At 36.8% G+C, this 20,107-nt stretch overlaps 2 protein-coding genes across 2 annotated transcripts; both read left to right on the forward strand.

The window, feature by feature from the left end:
- Window positions 1–4,845: 4,845 nt before the first annotated feature.
- On the forward strand, window positions 4,846–7,976 carry LOC113730149 (probable rRNA-processing protein EBP2 homolog). Its single transcript, XM_027254650.2, has 2 exons — window positions 4,846–5,268; window positions 6,867–7,976. Exon 2 carries the CDS (start codon window positions 6,875–6,877, stop codon window positions 7,748–7,750), a length of 876 nt encoding a protein of 291 aa, XP_027110451.1. The 5' UTR covers window positions 4,846–5,268; window positions 6,867–6,874; the 3' UTR covers window positions 7,751–7,976.
- Window positions 7,977–15,219: 7,243 nt separating this feature from the next.
- Window positions 15,220–18,396, forward strand: LOC113730150 (uncharacterized). The gene has a single exon (XM_072078153.1). It carries the CDS (start codon window positions 15,824–15,826, stop codon window positions 18,113–18,115), a length of 2,292 nt encoding a protein of 763 aa, XP_071934254.1. The 5' UTR covers window positions 15,220–15,823; the 3' UTR covers window positions 18,116–18,396.
- The last annotated feature ends 1,711 nt before the right edge of the window (window positions 18,397–20,107 follow it).

Here is a 20,107-nt window from a genome sequence, read left to right on the forward strand (position 1 = left end):
TCATTTTAGACAGTTGAGTGATCTTTTGGATAAGTAAAAAAAAGGTTCAATGATCAGATCATGCTATTTTAAATAGTTTAGTACCTATGATCACAATTACTCCTAAATTTATGTTTGGAATTACTTTTGAATTTTTTAAGTAGATATAAGGGATAATTCCAGAAACCTCCCCTGAGGTTTCTGATAATTTCACTAAGCTCCCTTGAGATTTTCAATATTACACTTACCTCCCTTGATGATAGACAATGACTATAATAACCTTTATAATTTTTCAAAATATAAGCCATTAATAAAAAAAGGGAAAAGATAACAGAAAAAAGGAAAATGAAAAAAGGAAAACAATTTTTCTTGACCAGACTTGTGACCAAATTATTTCTACCATGACCATTAAATTGTAACCTTTTATTTCTCAAATATGCTAATCAAGAAAGATGTTTGCTTCTTTCTATCACTCAAATATGCCATTGTTGTTGATGATAATAGAAGCAATCATCTCTACCAATAACCCAATTGTTCATATCGTTGAACATAAAAAAAGCTATTGGATTACGAGAAAGTATAATTTGATAGATTATACTAAAACTACTACCCCAAACTTGCACTTTGTTGATATTTTGTATGATTCCTCTTAATAGACATCAAACTTGTTCTCAATAAAATTGTGTCAATTTAGAGAAAAAAAATGTGGGTTGATTTAGGATGACCAATCCAAATGTTGAGAGAAGAGGTTAAAAGAATTTTGTAACTGAGGACTTGACCATTTGAGTGAGAAAAAGGTAAGGATTGTGAGTTGTATAACCAACGGTTTGGTAAGCAATATATGAAAAAAAAACCTATAGAGAGATAAAGATTGTAAATTAAGAATTACGACAATGAATTTTGACATCCAAGACCAAGAATTTGTTCAGAAGAAGAAGTTATAAGAGTTTGAAAATTCAGGTGGATATAGAAAATCATGGGGATGGAAAATATCAAGACATTAGCTAAACAATAAAATTCATAATTTTGATATTATACAAGTGTATTCTTCACTTTTAAAAATTTTTAATGATTATTCATATTAAGGAAATTTAGATGATTGCAATTTTGGGCATTCATATAATTTTTTGGTCTTACACCATCAAGGTGAAACCTCAACCTATGTTCTAGGGGAGATATGTGTAATTTTTTAAATGTGAGGGGAGCTATCTGAAATTACTAGAAACCTTAGGGGAGGTTTCTGAAATTATCCCTAGATATAATACCCTATTCCAAATAATAATATTGATAATTGTTAGTGTTGGGCGGGAAAAATGATGACGTGGAGTACCATTTAAACTTTAAATTCCTCAGCTAAGACATGCCTCGATATCTTCATTTCCAAAAAATCTCGTGTGTGAACACGCAGAGAGAGCAACATCTTCAGGGTTCTAATCCACAGAAAGTGAGAAAAGCAAAGGTTCCATCAGAGAGGATCACATCTACCTGAAGCGAAGTATAACTCCCACGGAAATGGTTCAGAGAAGGAAGGAGACTAGACTCTACGGAAGCTTAGTAAATGTGGCGAAATACACCCAGTTGAGCACCGAGAGCTTGCTTAAACAGTTGGATTTCCTCCTCTTTTTTTTTAGTACTTTATTGGGGATACAGATTCTTTTCAAGACAAAGAAAAAAAATGTTATCTTGATTTTTTAAAAGATTATGGATTAGTTTGATGTTATAACTATCATAGTTTGATAGTGATTTTATTTTGGACCATTTGTTTTTCGATTATGTTGACATATTCTTGATTTTGATATAAAAAATAACTAAAAAATTGGATGATTTTAAAAATTATCAAAAAATGTTTACTAGTTTGACATTTGATCTGATAGTTATTTATAGGGTAAAATACAGAAAACCTCCTTGTGGTTTGACTATTTGACACGCTACCTCCTCATTATTTAAAAACACCCACACTACCCCCTCGGACTTTGGACTAAAGTGAAATTTGACCGGTAACCTGTATGCTACCTGCAAATGATGTATTATTATTTTTTTAATAATTTTTATTTTATTGTCACTTTTTCTTTTAATTTTGGTGCTTTGACTTAATTATCATAGGTATTCTTACAAATTTTATAATTAGTGATGCACTTTTAAAATTTTCTAAAAATTATTCATACCCTCTCACATTTGCTCTGCCATCTCTCTCTACTGACCAGTCGCCACCACCGCACGCGGCTTTGTCTTCAAAGATTCTTCCAAAACAATGGCTCCAAAATCCAAATTCACCCAAATATCCAAGAAAAAATTTCATGAATTTCATAAGCTTCCATCATAAAATTCTTGAAAAAGTGAACAAATCAGATGAGTGAAAATGACATCCCCTTCAAATTGAAACACAAATCTTGGGTCTGGCTCAGCTCTCAGCTCTCATGTTTACGTGCAACTCAACCACTTTTTCCCTCCCACCGCCCACCGTACTAATCCATCCATCCTGAATCACGCACCCTTTATTACTATGCTCCGTTGCCTTCAAGTCCAGCTGCACCAAAACACTGCCCAAAAATTTCCCACCCAATTTCCACCCGCAAGCTGCAGAAATATTCCCTCCTTTTCCCGTATATATCTCAATCTTCAAACCACAAGTCCTACCTCTGGCAGCCAATTTCTCAACAAGCTTCTCAAACTCCAACTTCTTGAAGTTAAACCCAGCATGAATCCTACTCTCAATCGCATCAGTACCACTCTCCTGAGAAAGCCACGAGACTGTCGAATACTACATTGGGAAGCCTTTGAGCTTGATTTTACAGTAACACAGGGTCGTGGTGGTCGTTGACTTAGACCAAGAGGATGGGGGAGGTAGCCTCACCGCCAAGTTTCCAATCACAATTTGGACGAATGGACAAGGGTCCATTGTTTTGGTCTGTCTGGAAAAGAATTGCAGGATGTAGAACGCAGTTGATGAATAGGAGAGGCGGTGAGTGGGAACGGCGTAGATATAAGGGATGTGGGGATGCAGATTACGAAGGCGGAAGATAAAGACTAAAGGAAGAAAAGAAATGTTAAGAACGGTTTTAGACTACAACTACAAGTCCTCTTCTTCTTTCTCCCCGAAATCGTAGCAAAAATGAGACCCATCTGTAGAATTCCTCTACCCAATTTTTGGGTCTTTGATGGCTGATCCGGTGGTGCCCATTTTTACCGTGGGGGACTAGATCTGTAGCAATACATAAAAGTACAAACTGACCCACTACCTCTCATATTATGGTACTCCAAATTTGTAGGATTTTAGATTTTGGGTGGAGAGGATGGTCGTATGAAGTGGTGGTTTGGGTGGAGATGGGGATGATGGTGTGAAATGGTGGTGCAAAGTTCTAATGGAGGGGATGGTGGTGTGAAGTGGTGGAGGGGGAAGGGGAGCAGGAGAGAGGAGGAAAATGAAAGAAAATGTGAAAATGAAAAAATGAGCAGATGCCAAGACCCCCTTGCTTCGATGTTGTGGGTTGTGAAGAATGTGAAACTGAGGAAGAAGGAGACGAAGAATAGAAAAAGAAAAGGAAAAAAAAAGGAAAAAAAAAGGAAAGGAAAAGAAAATAAAATGAAAAAGAAAAAATTAATAATAGACAGACTATCGGTTCAATAGCAGGTCAAAAAGCGTAATTCTACTCTAGTCCAAAGCACGAAGGGGTAGTGTGGGTGTTTTTAAATAATGATGAGGTAGTATGTCAAATAATCAAACCGCAAGGAGGTTTTGTGTATTTTACCCTTATTTATAATTACTTTGACCTTATTGATGAAATACAAGAGAAATGAATAAAAAGTAAAATCGGGAAACAATTATAAAACCTATCCTCTGTATGAGCATGACAAACAAGGGAGTTTCATTATAAAGTTAAGATTAGTTTTTTCATTTCCAAAAGGGTAAGGGAGATAGGTAAAATTTTTGATACCTTAGAGATCCTCAGCGAAATTGTTGGAGATCGAAATTATCCCTAAAAGCTTCAAAACATTGGTTGAAACAAGGTCGAAATTAATATTGTAATAAAAGAGAAGCAAAAATCTTGCTTTGAAGAGGGAAATTAGTAAGGGTGTGCAAAATCGAAAAATTTCGATTTACCGACCGAATTCAATTTCGAATTCGGTAATTTGGTAATTCGGAATGGAAATCGGAATATCCGATTTTGAATTGGTCGAATTCGGTAATGAGATTTTTCAAATCGAAAACGAAATCGAAATTGAATTCGGAATTCCTATTTCGATTTCAAATATGTTTTTCATATATATATATATAATATATAATATAACATTTATATTATAATAATAATTTTTATATTCATGAATTCGGTGAAATCGGAATTTCTATTTCGATTTCAATTTCGTTTTCACACATATATATAATATTATATATATATATATGTAATATAATATTTATATAATAATAATAATAATTTTTATATTCATGAATTCGGTGAAATCGAAATTTACCGAATTCGGAATTGAATTCGGAACAAATTCGAATTCGGAATTGGTAAATTCGAAATCGAAATCGATCAAAAATTCTGATACCAAAATTTTGAAAAATTCCGATTTCAAAGTTCCGAATTACCGATTTCGATTTCGATTCACACCCCTAGAAATTAGGGTGAAAATTTCAAGAGATTGGTTATAGCAGAGACAAACATTAAAAGCAAAGATTTTCACAGTAAAGAGTGAGAAAACTATTTTATACGGGATTCATGTTATTTGGTTTTAGATATAGGATTTTTTTAAAAAAAAATTTTTCCAGCCTTTTGCTACTTAAAAAAGTAGAAAATGTTGGGGTAGCATTGTCATTTCAGTACCGCTGATTGGGATATCTAGGCACAATGTGACTGTCACGTTATATTGATAGAGGAGGTAAGTGAAATTTTTGTAACTTTGACAGCGCTAGTTGATATTAGGATGAACCTCGGGAAGGTTTCTGTAATTAACCCTAATTATGCAAACATTCATGGAACCCTAATTCTCTCGGGCCCCTTATTACCCCTCCATCCTCTTATCAGCCGCAAGCCCACCCACGCATTGTCACTGTCCATCGACGATCACAACTCACTGCTCGTCCGCTTCTCCGTCTAATCTTGTCAACCGCACCTTCCTCCACTGCGGGAGCGTCGATCGAGCCTTCAATTTCTCGGTCTTCCCGAACAACAGTAGCCGCAACTCTGCTCCTCCCTTTCACTCGCTCAATCTTCACTGCCGGCCGCCGCTCCATTCTCCACCGCCTGAAGTAGAGGGTGCAGCTTTACAGAGCCAACCCATAACCTGGTAACCACCACGAGTTGTAATTTGTCAGATTCTCTCCCCAAAATCAATTGCTATGTGCAATAGAATTTGACTCCTGGTTCTATGTTATATGCTTTTGTTGAGGCTATTAACCTTTTCTGTGAAGACTTGTGAAAATTGAATTCTGAATGAATATACTTCGTTGAATCTGAATTCACTTTGAGCATTCTGATGTAGAAACCAGCTAGAGGAATGTAAACTTTTGGTAGTGGAAGAAAAATCTGAACTTCTGTTTTTGCTATAGAATATCAGAAATTTTGCATTTGATTATCTATTAGAAGCTTTTGTAGTGACTGAGCGGGTGTGGTTGAAGTGAAATCCACTTAGCGAACTGACGTATGCCTTTATTTTGTCGTGTTTACTTAATTGGTATTTTCTTCTCCCGTGGGCACCGGTGGGGGAAACAGGGCGGTGCCGGGGAACTTTTGGACACCGGGATGCCTTCCCCCACCCCAAAACCGCCCCGTTGCCATCCCTAGCCTAAAAGTGAGAATTACCTGTTTTGAACTGGTGCTGAGAGAGGAGGGACAAGCCGATAGGGTTTATTAGGGATTTTGAGGACTGAGGAGGCTGCTGCCTTAACTAGCTCGTATCCTTCACTAAACCTTGATCCCTTCATCACCAACCCCTCCATTTCATTTAGTCAGCTTATCGATCCTCTACCTCCCCCCTCTAAATTTAGAAAAGGAATCATATTTTTAAGTAAAATTTTCTATCACTTGTTCTTGTCCATTAATTTGTTATCTTGAGTTCACGTGGTTGTGTGTTTTGGGGCTTTTGCTATCCCTTTTTGTATATCTTCTTCTATTTCTTTCCTATGGTTGAGAGTTTTTAGGGTTTTTTTCTAATATTGGGAAATTTAAGATTCGGTCTTTAGGATAAAAATCTAGTTTTTTTTTAAAAAAAACTTTCTTTAGACCTTTCATTTTACTTTTCTTGCTGCTATTTCTTGGTTATTGTATCTTGATTTTTTCATGGATATCTCCACTATGAAGGTCCTGACGGTTAATTTTTGTCTCCTTGTATACTTGTCCTCCTGCTGTAGTAATTATAATTTTGCCTGTCTGTGTCCTTGTTTCCTGTATGAAGTTTCAATTGTTTTGGGAATTTGGGGTTGTGGAAGTTGTACACTTCAAGTGAATGGATTTACATCTTTTGGCCCCATTAACTGATTTTATTTTACTGTTTGGAACAGTTATATGCGTATATTTACTTGCTTCTAATATTTATGGAACCTATTGTCCTCAGGGAACCATTTATTTGTGAAAAAGACAGATATCTGTGCGATTAGGAACGTGTACAATTAGCTAGGCGGAACTTATAGTTTAGAATAAGGCAGGTCTTAATGTAAGTAGGTGTCAGAAAGCCATCTAAGTCCTTTAAGGCTTGCATACCCGGTCAGATGTCATCTTCTGTTTGCAAGGTGTGCATCACTAGCAATGCTGAATATAATTCTCATATAGTTTACTTCTGGTGACAGCTAGTTAAATATGGATGAGAAACATACTAAGTATCCTTTTTGACTTAATGAGCTTACCTACTGATTATTTTCTGACTTTCTTTTTCTATTGTTATCCCAGAAAAGGTTATGCTGGACGAGGAAAATATCAATGATCTTGGAATGGAGGATCCCGATAATGAAGTCATTGATTCAGAACCAGAGTCAGAAGAAGATGAAGATGTGAAGTTGGCTGAACCTTCAAAGACTGCTGTAAACAACAGGGACGGTTTGCTTGATAAACTGGGAGATATAAGTTGGCCTGAAAATGTGGGTTGGATACACAAGCTTTCGGTAGACATTGACAGGGAGCAAGAGGTGGACGTTAACGATGACTTGACGCGGGAGCTTGCTTTCTATACGCAGGCATTGGAGGGCACAAGGCAGGCCTTTCTGGAGTTTCAGTCAATGGGGATACCTTTCTTGAGGCCATCTGACTACTATGCTGAGATGGTCAAATCTGATACTCACATGGAGAAAGTTAAGGGTCGTCTGTTGGCAGAGAAAAGAAAGATTGAGGAGAGTGAGGAGAGAAGGAAGGCAAGGGAGAACAAGAAAATAGCCAAAGAGGTACAGGCACAGAAGCTCAAGGAGCGGGCTAAGCAAAAGAAGGAAGAGATAGAGTCTGTTAAGAAGTGGAGGAAAAATAGGCAGCACAGTGGCTTTGCAGGTGGTGACAAAGACGGTGACTTGGATTTTGCTTTTGAAGATGGAAAGGCATTTGAGCGATCAAGTAAGAAACAGCCCGGGGTGGCTCCAGGAGACCGTTCTGGAGGGAAGGCAGGGAAAGGTGGTGGTAGAAGGGGGATGAAAGGGCCAGATAAAAATAGAAAGAATAGGGAATTCAGGAACTCCAAGTTTGGTTATGGAGGAAGGAAAGGCCCAAATAAGCAGAACACTTCTGAGACTACAAGTGATATAAGAGGCTTCAACGGTAATTTTTCAGGTAGGAAAAGGAAGAGGTGATACACTTTAATGTGGTTTGCTCGGTGCCAGAGCTTTAAATGGATCTTTTTTCGAAACGTGTCTTTTTGACAATGTGCTTTTAGAAAATTTGGTAATTTGCTCAATTATATTAGCTTAATATTTATGGTTTATGATTCTAATGCTGTCAAATAAGCTGGCAGGTTGAGCTCTTTGATTGGCAAATTTTTTTGTTGCTTGATGATGATTTTATTCTGGGATTAGCCAACTTCCTGTGTCAATCGGGGTTCAGTTTTATAGATTTCGAGGTATTGATGTTATAATTGTTTCTTTTCTTTATACACGCTCCAACTTTTCTGCCCTACTACCTAAAATAATACCTGCAACGTTGTCTGCGCTCCACAGTTTTATATGGGAAGCAGTCCGGTCCCTTGGAGTGCCCCTACAATGTGGAGGGCAAAAACTAGTTCTCTAAGTTTTCTCATTCTCATGCCTTGTTGAATGAATAAAGTCTCTGACTCCATTGGATGTGAGAGGAAATCTATAAATTTAACACAATATCTCTCTTATTCAAGGAAGTAATTTCTTCTAAACATGAAGATAATTCTATCCAATCTACGAACGAGGAAGATTTACGGATTAATTAAATATTGTCTGCTTAAAGCAAGTTTTTTTGTAACATTTGGCTTTTGGAAGTAATTGTTATGTGAAATAATTATTACACTAATAAATAAGGATATTTTACAGTTTTTAATTTTAAATGGACAAAAACTCCTCTTTGTTGATTTCCAAATGCAAGAGATTTATTCAATGCTCTCAAAAAGTGTGTAAATGCCGAATACGTAATCAATACTCTATGTGTTGGTATAGTGTTTGGATAACATATTATCTCAAATAATAATATTTCGCTTGCATCATAAACACATTTTCCAATCAATCTTTTTATATTTCTAACCACATTTTTATCTTACATACATCAAATCACAAAAAGTGCTACAGTAATTAGTCCAAATAATACTCTATTATCACCCAAATTAACTTCTCCTACAGAAAAGCGAAAGCTCATAAGAACGGACAAGGCAGCACTCAAGTCGCAGGCCACAGTCGAAGGGCTTCATTAAGGGTTTTAAGGGCCCAAGCGACGGTAAAACCTTAAAAGGGGGCCCAACAAAGAAATGCTGCTCTTAGACTCCACGCTGCATATGTCGTTTGAATATTAATCGACAGTCCTTTCAAATTTCAATTAAATGGCATTAGTGGCAATGTCTTGCAATTCTATCCATCAAAAAGTACATAATTAAAGATATCATCGAATGAATTTCAAACCAATTCATTTCAGGATGACTTCGAATTCGAATCAATTCTATCTACCTTGAGAAATTGCATTATTTAAGGGCTTTTAAATACTTGATGAATGAGAAATTTTATGTTGATACCGAGTAATTATTTGGCATGCCTAATAATTGATTCCAAATCAACAAGAAAGTTTCAATCGAACATTAATTCACATGCAAAGTAGAGTCTACTTTGAAATCAAGTAGAACCTTTTTGTATGTTTACGTGCAACTTTTTCATTAGTTAGGGGCAATTACTAGACTTGTCAAGCAGCAAATCAAGATTAATTTAAGATGTTACTCGAATTCTTGTCAGCATATTTGACTCGATCATCATATTAGTTCGATTCCATCTATGGCATATGAAGTTAAAAGTTCCCGTGCGTACGTGTTTCAACTGGAACATGGCATAAGGCTACGTTTAAGTCCGAGTTCTCCTCAACTTTCTCATGTTAATCCTTTTTGAATTCCTTCACTCAAAGCCAACCGTATTGTGATTTTTCTTGCTTAGTTGATGATCATCCCTCTCAAAATTGATTTCATCAAGAGGGCCTTTCTGCGTTTCAGCTACATTTTAATGCTAGTACAAGTCTTAAATAAAACACTCAGAATCAAACTCTCTACCCTTCTATTCTTTAACAATACGAGTGTTATGTGATAAAAAAATGTTATTTTATTATCACGTGCTGTGTAAACAATTATGAGTGGTTTGTTTACAAAAAATTATCTTAGAATTTAAGGAAATTAAGTTTGATTTGATATTAAAGTATGATAATATATTAAAAAAATCACATATTACTATATTTTGTCAAATTTAGATGTTAAAAAGAATAATCACCGATAAGAATAATTAAACATTGAAAATATAATCGAGTAATTACTATAGAAAAAAATTAGCAATAGCATTTTTCTTGGAGCATTTGGACTCGGAGTTTAGAGGTTGACAGTTAAAATTTAAAACAAGAAACTCCTGACTTCTCATGTTTGTAACAAATGACGTATTAACTTTTTATGTTGATTTTATTTTCACTTTTTATATTTTACTTCTATTTTAATTGGTATTTCAATTTAGTTTAATTAGGATTTGATTGATATTTTACCTTATTTAAGAAAGGGAAAATCGTTCAAAACATCCCTCACATTTTGCAAAATAACTTTTTTCGTCCCTCGCTTTTAAAAATGTAATTTTACGTTCCTTACAAATTCACATTGATCAAATTTGGTCCCTACCTAAGTTTTCGACTAGTTTTTTGTCGAAATTTACCACGTGCCTTGCACGTGATCATATTTTAAGGGCAAATTTGTCAAATCAAATTTTATATAATTCGATTCATAATCCCTCACATTTCATAAAATAAATTTTTTCGTTCTTTACATTTCACAAAATGAATTTTTTCATCCTTCACATTTTTCAAAATGAATTTTTTCATCTTTTATTGATCATGTGTATGAATAATCTTTTTTAAATCCATGTATATATTTATTTGATTTTACCTGAACAGTACGAATAGCATGTGAAATCAAATAGAGATATATTACACAATATTCGTATTGCTCAAGTGAAATCAAATAGATATATATGTGGGATTAAAAAAAATTGTAGTTTTTCACTTATATTCATTTTCTTTTACTCGAAATTTGAAAATAAAGAAGACAGTTAATCCTAAATATTATCGAGTATTTATATCGAATTAAATTTGGATAGAAAAAATAAACAAAAGAAAAGTATGACAAAAAGCAATAAGTGATTGGCACTTTCAAATTTTAACAAAATCATAAGGCAAGTAATTCAACTGTTGATCTTAAAAGTGTCGAGTAGAAATTTCAGATTTAAATTGAAATTTGTTAGCACAATTATAGAATTCGAGTTAGGACCCATTAATTAGATGACCTTATTATACTACTCAATAAATAAATTATTACCAAAAGAGAAATGTCACAAATATTGAATAGGTTCAAATGGTGAAATCATATAAGTATATACATGGGTTTCAAACAAAATTATTAGTTTTAAACCCCTATATATATCTATTAAATAGCATGTGTATAACAACGATTAACATGTTTAGATGAAATTCAATAGAGATAAATTACATGTTATTCATACTGTTTAGGTAAAATCAAATAGACATATACGTGGGTTTATAGAAAAAAAACTATTCGTATACATGATCAATGAGGGATGAAAAAATTCATTTTAAAAAATATGAGGGATGGAAAAATTCATTTTTTCAAATGTGAGGAACAAAACAACTCATTTTGTAAAATGTTAGGGACAAAAAAATTTATTTTGTGAAATGTGAGGGACTATAAATCAGATTATGTAAAAATTTGATTTGACAATTTTGCCCTTAAAAAATGATCACATGCAAGTCACGTGGTGGATTCCGACCAAAAACTAGTCGAAAACTTAGGTAGCGACCAAATTTGGTTAATGTGAATTTGTAAGAGGCGTAAAATTACACTTTTAAAAGTGATGGACAAAAAAAGTCATCTTGTAAAATGTGAAGGACGTTTTGAACGATTATCCCTTTAAGAAATAGAGGTTGGTATATTATGTGAAAGTTATGTAAAGAAAGAGTGTGAAATATTAGTCTGTTAATTACTTTGGGGACAGAGGGCAAAATAAGGAGATTTTATGAAGTTGATAAATGTATATAAAAATATGATTTTCAATCCCAAACTCCCGTCCCTACAGACTACTTTCTCAAAATATTGGTAAAAAAAAAAAAAAATTCATACAGATCAACGGCCGACTCAGCATGACAGACATATAATTAGAAAATGCCATTTTCAGAGTAATAGTTGTACGATTTTTGTTTTGGACAATATTTTGAGGAATTAGCCCTGCCTGCCTTCATCCAATCCTTGATTATTCCTTTTGTTTACTCCTCTTAGCAGTTATTTTTAGGAAAATATTAAAAAAAGAAGAAGATAATCTTGGAATTGCAAAAAATACCAGCAAGTTCACCAATTAGCAAGGGATAGGGCGTGGATTTAAAAGGGGGGACTGTGATTAGATTAGCCCCTTTACTTGAGCAATTACTGAATTACATATCAGAAATGAGTTGTTGGGTCCATTTTACTCTGGAACTCATCTTTGTATTGGATAATTAATGATGCAAGTATGAGCTTCGGGCCATGCTTATGATTAAACCACTTCACCAACAAATGCTTAAACGTGATTTAGGCATCATCCCATCAACATCAAATCGATTAACAACAAGATCGACTAACTGATGATGGATGTTAGTCGTTAATTGTTGTTACACTTAATATGTATCTGTTTCACACGGTTTTGTCGTACCAATATTTATTACTAACAATCCTTCTCGGTACTTGCAGCCTAAGAATTTCCATTGAGTGCTTGACAGTTGTGAGTGGTTACAATGCCATTGAGTCATAAGCCTGTTTTTCCAGAATATATCACGACTTATATGGCCTTAGAATTTCCTTTTTCTTCTTTTCTTTGGGTTGTATAAGCACTCAATCCTTTTCTGATGCTGTTGCATTATTCACGACCCAAGTACATGCCCTTTTGTTTAGTTAGGAGTTAGGACTAGCAGTTCCATACCACCACTACGTAAGTATTTGGTTTATATGTCAATTTGTTTGGAAACTGAAACATGAGATGAGATCCCCAGTAATGTCTATAAAATAATAAGAGTAAATCTTACATACGCTGACAGTGTATACACTATCACCGCTTGATTCATGATATATATGTAAAAGTTGAATTTCAAATTCAAATTTTGCATAGTTGTCATTCATCTAACGCTGGCTGTCAGTTTATACACTGTCAGTGTAGAAAAGATTAATCCAAATCATAGAGGGAGGGAGATGGCACTTTCGGAGTAAACATTTTATGTTGTTTTTAGAGCTTCCAATTTTGACCTTAAAAATTTAAATTTTATCCTAATCACCTAATTACATTTGCTAATATAAACTCTCATAACGTCTTTAAATACTATAACTACCAAATTAATCATAATTGTATTAAAGAAACGAAATTACGAATAAATTGTAATTTTTTATGAAGAATTTATATAAAATTTAATTTTATAAAAAAATTTAATATGTTCATAAAAATTAATAATTATTTCTAAACTGCACGCATATTGGACCGTGCCCTCAACACTAGTCAGTCATAAATAGGGATGGCAATGGGGGCGGGTGCCCGCGGGTGCCCGCCCCGCGGGGGGCTCTCGGGGCGGGGGTTGGGGCGGGGGGTGGGGCGGGGGCGGGGGGGAATTTTTTCCCCCCGCTTAGAAACGGGGCGGGGGGCGGGGGAGTATACCCCCGCCCCATCCCCCGCCCCGCCCCCCGCAAAAAAAAAAAAAATATATATATATATATATATATATATATAATTATATATAATATGTAAGTTAATTAGTTATAAACTTATGATAATGATATTATTAGTTAGATGTATTATATAATGTATATTAGTTTATGTAATATAATTGATATTATCAATTATATGAATAATTCTACATGTCTACTAATAGAATTTATTAATTAGTTATACTAAATTTACTAATACATTTATACTAAATTTCTAATTACACTTAATAGAATAACACTTTTTTCTCAAAAAAAAGCACAAACACAATAATGAATTAGTGATTGCATTTGTACTAAAAATGAAAACTTGACTATTTTAGTTATATTTATTTCATCATATTGGATTGTATTCAAATAACTTATGTTTGATTGTTTTTATGAGTTTCAATTGTAAAATTACAATGAATAATAATTTGGTGATGTGTTGATATTTTAGTACTTGATTATTTATTAAAATTTAATTATAATAAAATTATATAATAAAATTTTATTAACCCCGCGGGGGCACCCGCGGGGCAAGGCGGGGCGGGGCGGGGGGAGCAGGAGGCGGGGCACGGGGCGGGGGACGGGGGGAACTAATAGGCAACGGGGCGGGGGACGGGGGAGGGGTCCCCCGCCCCAACCCCGCCCCGTTGCCATCCCTAGTCATAAATTGCTGGAGTACTCAGGAGCATTGTAATTTTTAAGCAGTAACTGTCCGTTTAATAGGCCAGCGGTTGGATGATTGGCCTATTATGCGAGAGGTTATGAGTTGTTAATCAAGGTTTGCCAATTCATGCGTCTTACATAAGTTTTGCCAATTCACTCTATCTTACATAAGTTGGATGATAATATTATTAATTGATGAATTGTTATTTTGAGGAGAATTCGAGAATGTACTGCTTCAAACAGTTTAAGTCATTGAACACAATTAGCTTTGGTAAAAATAGCGAGAACAGTCAATCGTTGGACTGTATACCCACTAATCTGCTATCATAGCCTCCTTAGACTCCCCTCCCCCTAGATTAGGATAGAATAGGTTATACAAATGTATCACAAAAAAAAAAGTCAACCGTTGGACTGATTTTCATGATACATCTCAGCGGTATCATCTCATTAGCGAATGCTTAATTCTTGCAATTAGAAGGTAAGTTGCATTCTGGCCCTTAATGTAATTTTTTAGTCATAAATTTCCACCACATAACGAACCGCCAAAAATCATCATTATCTGATTACTTATTTCACAATATCATCCATGTTCTTGATTAATAAGTACTTACTTGGATTCATTCACTTTCCTTTTATTACTCTTCTATTTTTTTTTTATTTTTTTTTTGGTTTTAAAACTTAATTGTGGGTAATTGTGAATTTTATGTCATTCGTCATATTGAGTTTTACAACTCTATCATCACCAAATAGATAGAGGGTGCAACATACATGCCTACTTTTTCCCTTTTGGGTATGACCGTGCCCCTCAACCTCAATTTAATATTTGAGGGACTGAAAGTGTAAAATGTATAGGTGGAAGGACCACTTTTGCGCAGTTTTCACGTCATTCATTCTCCAGTATGGGGATTTGTGAAAAGAAGAAGAAAGAATGAAGAGGAAGAAGGGGTTTCTGCTTTCTTTTTCCGTCCTCGTGCCAAATTTAGGAGTGGGCTGCAGATGTGCAGCAGGGGTCACCAGTGTTGACCACAGTAACCGAGTCAATACCATTGGCTATTCCCTGGGGGCCCCAACCCGCCCCTGCCGTTTGACAAATCTCAGAACTCCATTGGTAGATTCTGTACACGCGCTCCCTTCAGCACGTGGATACCAGGTTCCCACAACCCAGTGGCCAGTCCCAGTAGTACCACTACCACCTCGTCTCATCACCCTCTCTGTCTCTTTCCAGTGTCCAGTTTCTACGGGTCCGTCCGTCCGTCCGTCTAATAACAACAACAACAGCGGCATCATAAGTTTTACTCCTACATAGTACATACACGAGAACAAGACTCGCCCATTATTCACCTTTCATCGCTCTTCTTCTCTTCTTGCGATTACGCTCCCACTCCGTCTTCTCTCTCCGTAGACTGTACTTCTTTAGATCCCATTCAGCTAAGCAATTCCTCAAGCATTTAATATACATACTCTGTGCCACTACACTAAATTATTTTTCTTTTTCTTTCTGCCCAGTTCGACTCTCTCCGGCATGTAGCTCCGGCGACTTTCGGGCATACCCATCTCGTTGCTGGCCGCTCTCTCTCTTTTTTTTTTTGGCGAAAGAGGTGACTTGGAGGCTGAAAGGGTTTTTGTTGAACACAGCCAAAATGGTTCTCCTCAAAGCCAAACCAAACACTCACCGAGCTCGTCAACTACCTCTGACCAACAAAAAAATCCGGCTATTCAACTGATTCTTGAGGGAAATTCCCGGAACTCGCGCTCCCATTTGCTAAAAAGTCTCAGTTCTTTCCCAATGTCTAACGTAAATTTGAACCCGATTGACTTGGCGGCCGTAGGCGAGGACGTGACGGTGAAGGCCGTCAACAAGCGATACGAAGGTCTTGTAACTGTCCGTACGAAGGCTATCAAGGGTAAAGGAGCTTGGTACTGGGCTCATCTGGAACCCATTCTCGTCAGAAACCCCGAAACCAACCTCCCTAAGGCCGTCAAACTCAAGTGCACCCTCTGTGATGCTGCTTTCTCCGCCTCAAACCCCTCAAGGACTGCCTCTGAGCATCTTAAGAGGGGGACTTGCCCAAATTTCAATTTTGTCCCGAAGACCGGTTCCCAGTTGCCTGCATTAGCTTCCCCTTCTTCTCAGAATCATTATCGGAAGCGGAGCTTCCAACAAACTCCTACAGGTACTCCTTCCAGCTCATACCAAGTTGGCATGGTTGACTCTTCGCGAATATTTGGTGAAATGGGGGGCTATTCACCTGTCCAAATTGCGCAAACTCCTTTGGCCAATACGAGTAGTGGTTCCGGAATGGGCCAACAGCAGTTGGTTTTGTCCGGTGGGAAAGAGGATTTGGGTGCACTGGCATTGCTGGAGGATAGCGTGAAGAAGCTTAAATGTTCGAGAGCTTCTCCTGCTCCAGCCTTAAGCAAGGACCAGGTTGATTCAGCTTTTGATTTGTTGGCCGATTGGTTCTACGAGTCATGTGGGTCGGTGTCAGTTTCAAGTCTTGAGCATCCCAAGTTTAAAGATTTCCTTAACCAGGTGGGCTTGCCTCCCATTTCCAGAAGGGAAATTTCGGGTTCAAGGCTTGATTCTAAGTTTGAGCAAGTCAAACTCGAGGCAGAAGCTAGAATTAGGGATGCAGTGTTCTTTCAAGTCGCTTCTGCTGGATGGAAGGGTAAAAACTGCAGGTGTGGTGAAGAAAGTGTGATCAAGTTTCTGGTGAATCTTCCTAACGGGACTAATGTGTTTCAAAAGGTGGTTTGTATTGGGGGTTCAGTGCCATCACAGTACGCAGAGGAGGTTTTATGGGAGGCAACCAGAGGAATATGTAGTAATGTTGTGCAGAAATGTGTAGGCATAGTTGCAGATAAATACAAAGCCAAAGCATTGAGGAATTTGGAAATTCAGCATCATTGGATGGTTAATTTGTCTTGTCAGCTTCAAGGTATTATTAGCTTAATCAAGGATTTTAGTAGAGAGCTTCCACTTTTCCAAACTGTAACGGATAGTTGTTTGAAGATTGCAAATTTTTTTAATAGCAAATCTCAGATTAGAGATAACTTCCACAGATTTAGGTTGCAAGAAGCTGAGCTCTCTGGCTTGATAAGAGTTCCTCATCCCAAATGTGATTTGTCAAAGAACTTAGCTTCTGTTTTATTGATGATAGAGGACATATTGGGGTATGCACGGGTTCTGCAGCTAGTGGTGTTGGATGATTCATATAAGGTTGTCTGCATAGAGGACTCTGTTGCTAGAGAAGTTGCAAACACAATTCAGGATGTCGGGTTCTGGAATGATTTGGAGGCTGTTCAATCACTGGTGAAACTGATCAGGGGAATCGCTCAAGAAATCGAGGCTGAGAAGCCTTTAGTTGGGCAGTGTCTCCCTCTGTGGGAAGAGTTGAGAACAAAAGTAAAGGACTGGTGTGCAAAATTCAGCTTAGCAGAGGGACCTGTGGATAAAATAGTTGAAAGGCGATTTAAAAAAAATTACCATCCTGCCTGGTCTGCTGCATTTGTGCTTGATCCCCAATACTTGATGCGAGATGCTAGCGGGAAGTACCTTCCACCATTTAATTGCTTGACGCATGAACAAGAGAAGGATGTGGATAAGCTCATAACACGATTAGTTTCCAGGGAGGAAGCTCATATCGCATTGATGGAGCTTATGAAGTGGAGATCAGAAGGGCTAGACCCGTTATATGCTCAGGCAGTTCAGGTAAAACAGCAAGACCCTGTGACTGGGAAGATGAGGATTGCAAACCCTCAAAGCAGTAGGCTTGTTTGGGAAACTTGTCTGAAAGAGTTCAAATCATTGGGTAAAGTTGCTGCTAGGCTTCTTTTCCTTCATGCTACTACATGTGGGTTTAAGTGCAATTGGTCAATCATGAGATGGATTTGTTTGCAAGGACATCCCAGGGCTTGCATGGACCGGGCTCAGAAGATGATCTATGTTGCTGCTCATGCAAAGCTTGAAAGACGAGATTTCTCTAGTGCAGAGGAGAAGGATGTGGAATTGTTTGGTGCTGCAAAGAGTGCGGATGACGTGCTAAATGAGGTCTTTGCAGATGCGAACTCAGTGTAATGCCCCTTTTTTTGCTTTTTGGGGACTCCTATAGAACTCTAATCTAGGATTTGTTAGATTCTTTGGACTTCTTTATTTTGTAACTCCTAGTGTCAGATTTTATGGGATACTATTGCTAGGGGAATTCAGAGAATCAACCAACTGTATTATCAGAAACTGCTTAGGAACATGATTTCTTGACCCATTAGATGGGAAGCAGAGGTTCTTGTATCTAGAGAGCACAACTTTTATCGTTTCAAGTTATCAAATAGTTCATTGGAAAGAGCGAGAAGTTATCAACATCTTGGTTTCTAGCTTAACTCGCTACAATAACATTCACGACCTTTTTACCTTGTGCCATGCAGTTGTACTAGCCATTGGTTTGAGTCTGTATACCGTTTGCATTGAGGGACCATTCTTTCAAGTAAACGGCGAATGTTGAGGTACTCCCAAGAAATTGCGGGATGTTGTCAGATACTGATTGAATTGCCTTATTGATATCTAACCACAAATTTCTCCTATTTAATGGATGCAGCTGTCTAGAAATAGATTACATCACTGCATGCCATCAATATCATTTCCGCGTAAATATTTGGCTGCCTTGTTTTCTTTTTCACAGGCCACACTACTCTTTCCAACTGTGTGCAACTGGGATCCATGGATTTTTTCAACTGTCAATGATGAATGTTTCAGAAAGAGAGTGACAAGTTGAGTGAATTCTATCGGGAGATATCAGTATAATGAAGTGTTCATGCTTTTTGGTTGCCTTTAATGTTACAAAGACTTCTGAAATTTTTTATCCCCTTTTCCTTGTTTTCTTGTGATCACTCTGTTTTGCAGCACTTTGAGCTGATTTTCTTTACTACTTTGCAAAAATTTTCATGCAGCAAACTTCTTTATTGATGCTTGACATGTATCATACTTAAGTTATCTGCAGCATGATCTGTTAAATTTCAATACAGTTATTTGCTTTTATCACTCTTTTGGGGATTATTATCTTGTAATTTGCACTGGTGCGGACTTTTAAGCTTCCTGCATATTTTAGAGAATATACAAATCATCTTGCTTGGCTACTACGTATGATGTTGATCATGCAGAGCCACTACAGCTTCATGTGTCTGTCAAAATAAGAATGACAAAAAAAAAAATCAAACATGCGTATTTATAACTAAAAAGAAAAATCCTAAAATCACACGTCACTGGTACGAACAGCTACTGATTATGAATTCATGTTTTCCTTCTGGTGCATGGGTCAGTTACCATTTCCAGGACTGGCAATATTTTTTGCCAATCTAAGTGCCACAAGATGCGAAATTTAGGAACTCTACTACCGTACAAGTTCAAAAAATCCACGGACTATCTATATAAGTTCAACTATGAACATGAAATATGCATCTGTTGGCATATGCAGTACCTTCTGCAGCAGTTGCGTCAATCCTGAATCTGTTAGGTGAAAATTGAAATGCTAACTGGACTTATGTATTGCATTGGTCAACACGGGAAAGACGAGAAGGAGACCTTTGTTAGTGGAAGCACAGTTTACTCGTATGGAAATGCCCGGGCTGTCATTTTCCAGATTATGCCAAGGCCCCCACCATGAAGACTGGCTTTCCATCTCATGCTTTATTTACGGTTGGGAAAGGTAAGTAATGATAAAGGGCGTTCTTTGTTGACAAACTGAATTCCCTCTTTTTCATGTTTCTGCGTTCTTAAGCTTCGGTCAGTAACCGAGGTCACAAAGCTCTGATCTTCAGGGTAACTTGTTTTCTAAACATCCTAATTCCTACACTCGTAATTATCAGGCAGGGCCCTTTACCGACTTTTCGCCTCAACGTCGAAAAAAATGGAAATTGAATGGCAATGAGTTAGTAATTCTGGCAATGCCGTGATTGTTTCGAGAGTGGTCTTTTGAGGAAAGTGTAAGCAAACGGAGGCTGTCGTGCTTGTCAACTGCATGTCATACGAAAAGGATATCTAAACGAACTTTGAATTCATTTACAGGCTCTACTTTGG

This window comes from Coffea arabica, chromosome 2e (genome assembly GCF_036785885.1).
Source record: "Coffea arabica cultivar ET-39 chromosome 2e, Coffea Arabica ET-39 HiFi, whole genome shotgun sequence".
NCBI lineage: Eukaryota > Viridiplantae > Streptophyta > Magnoliopsida > Gentianales > Rubiaceae > Coffea > Coffea arabica.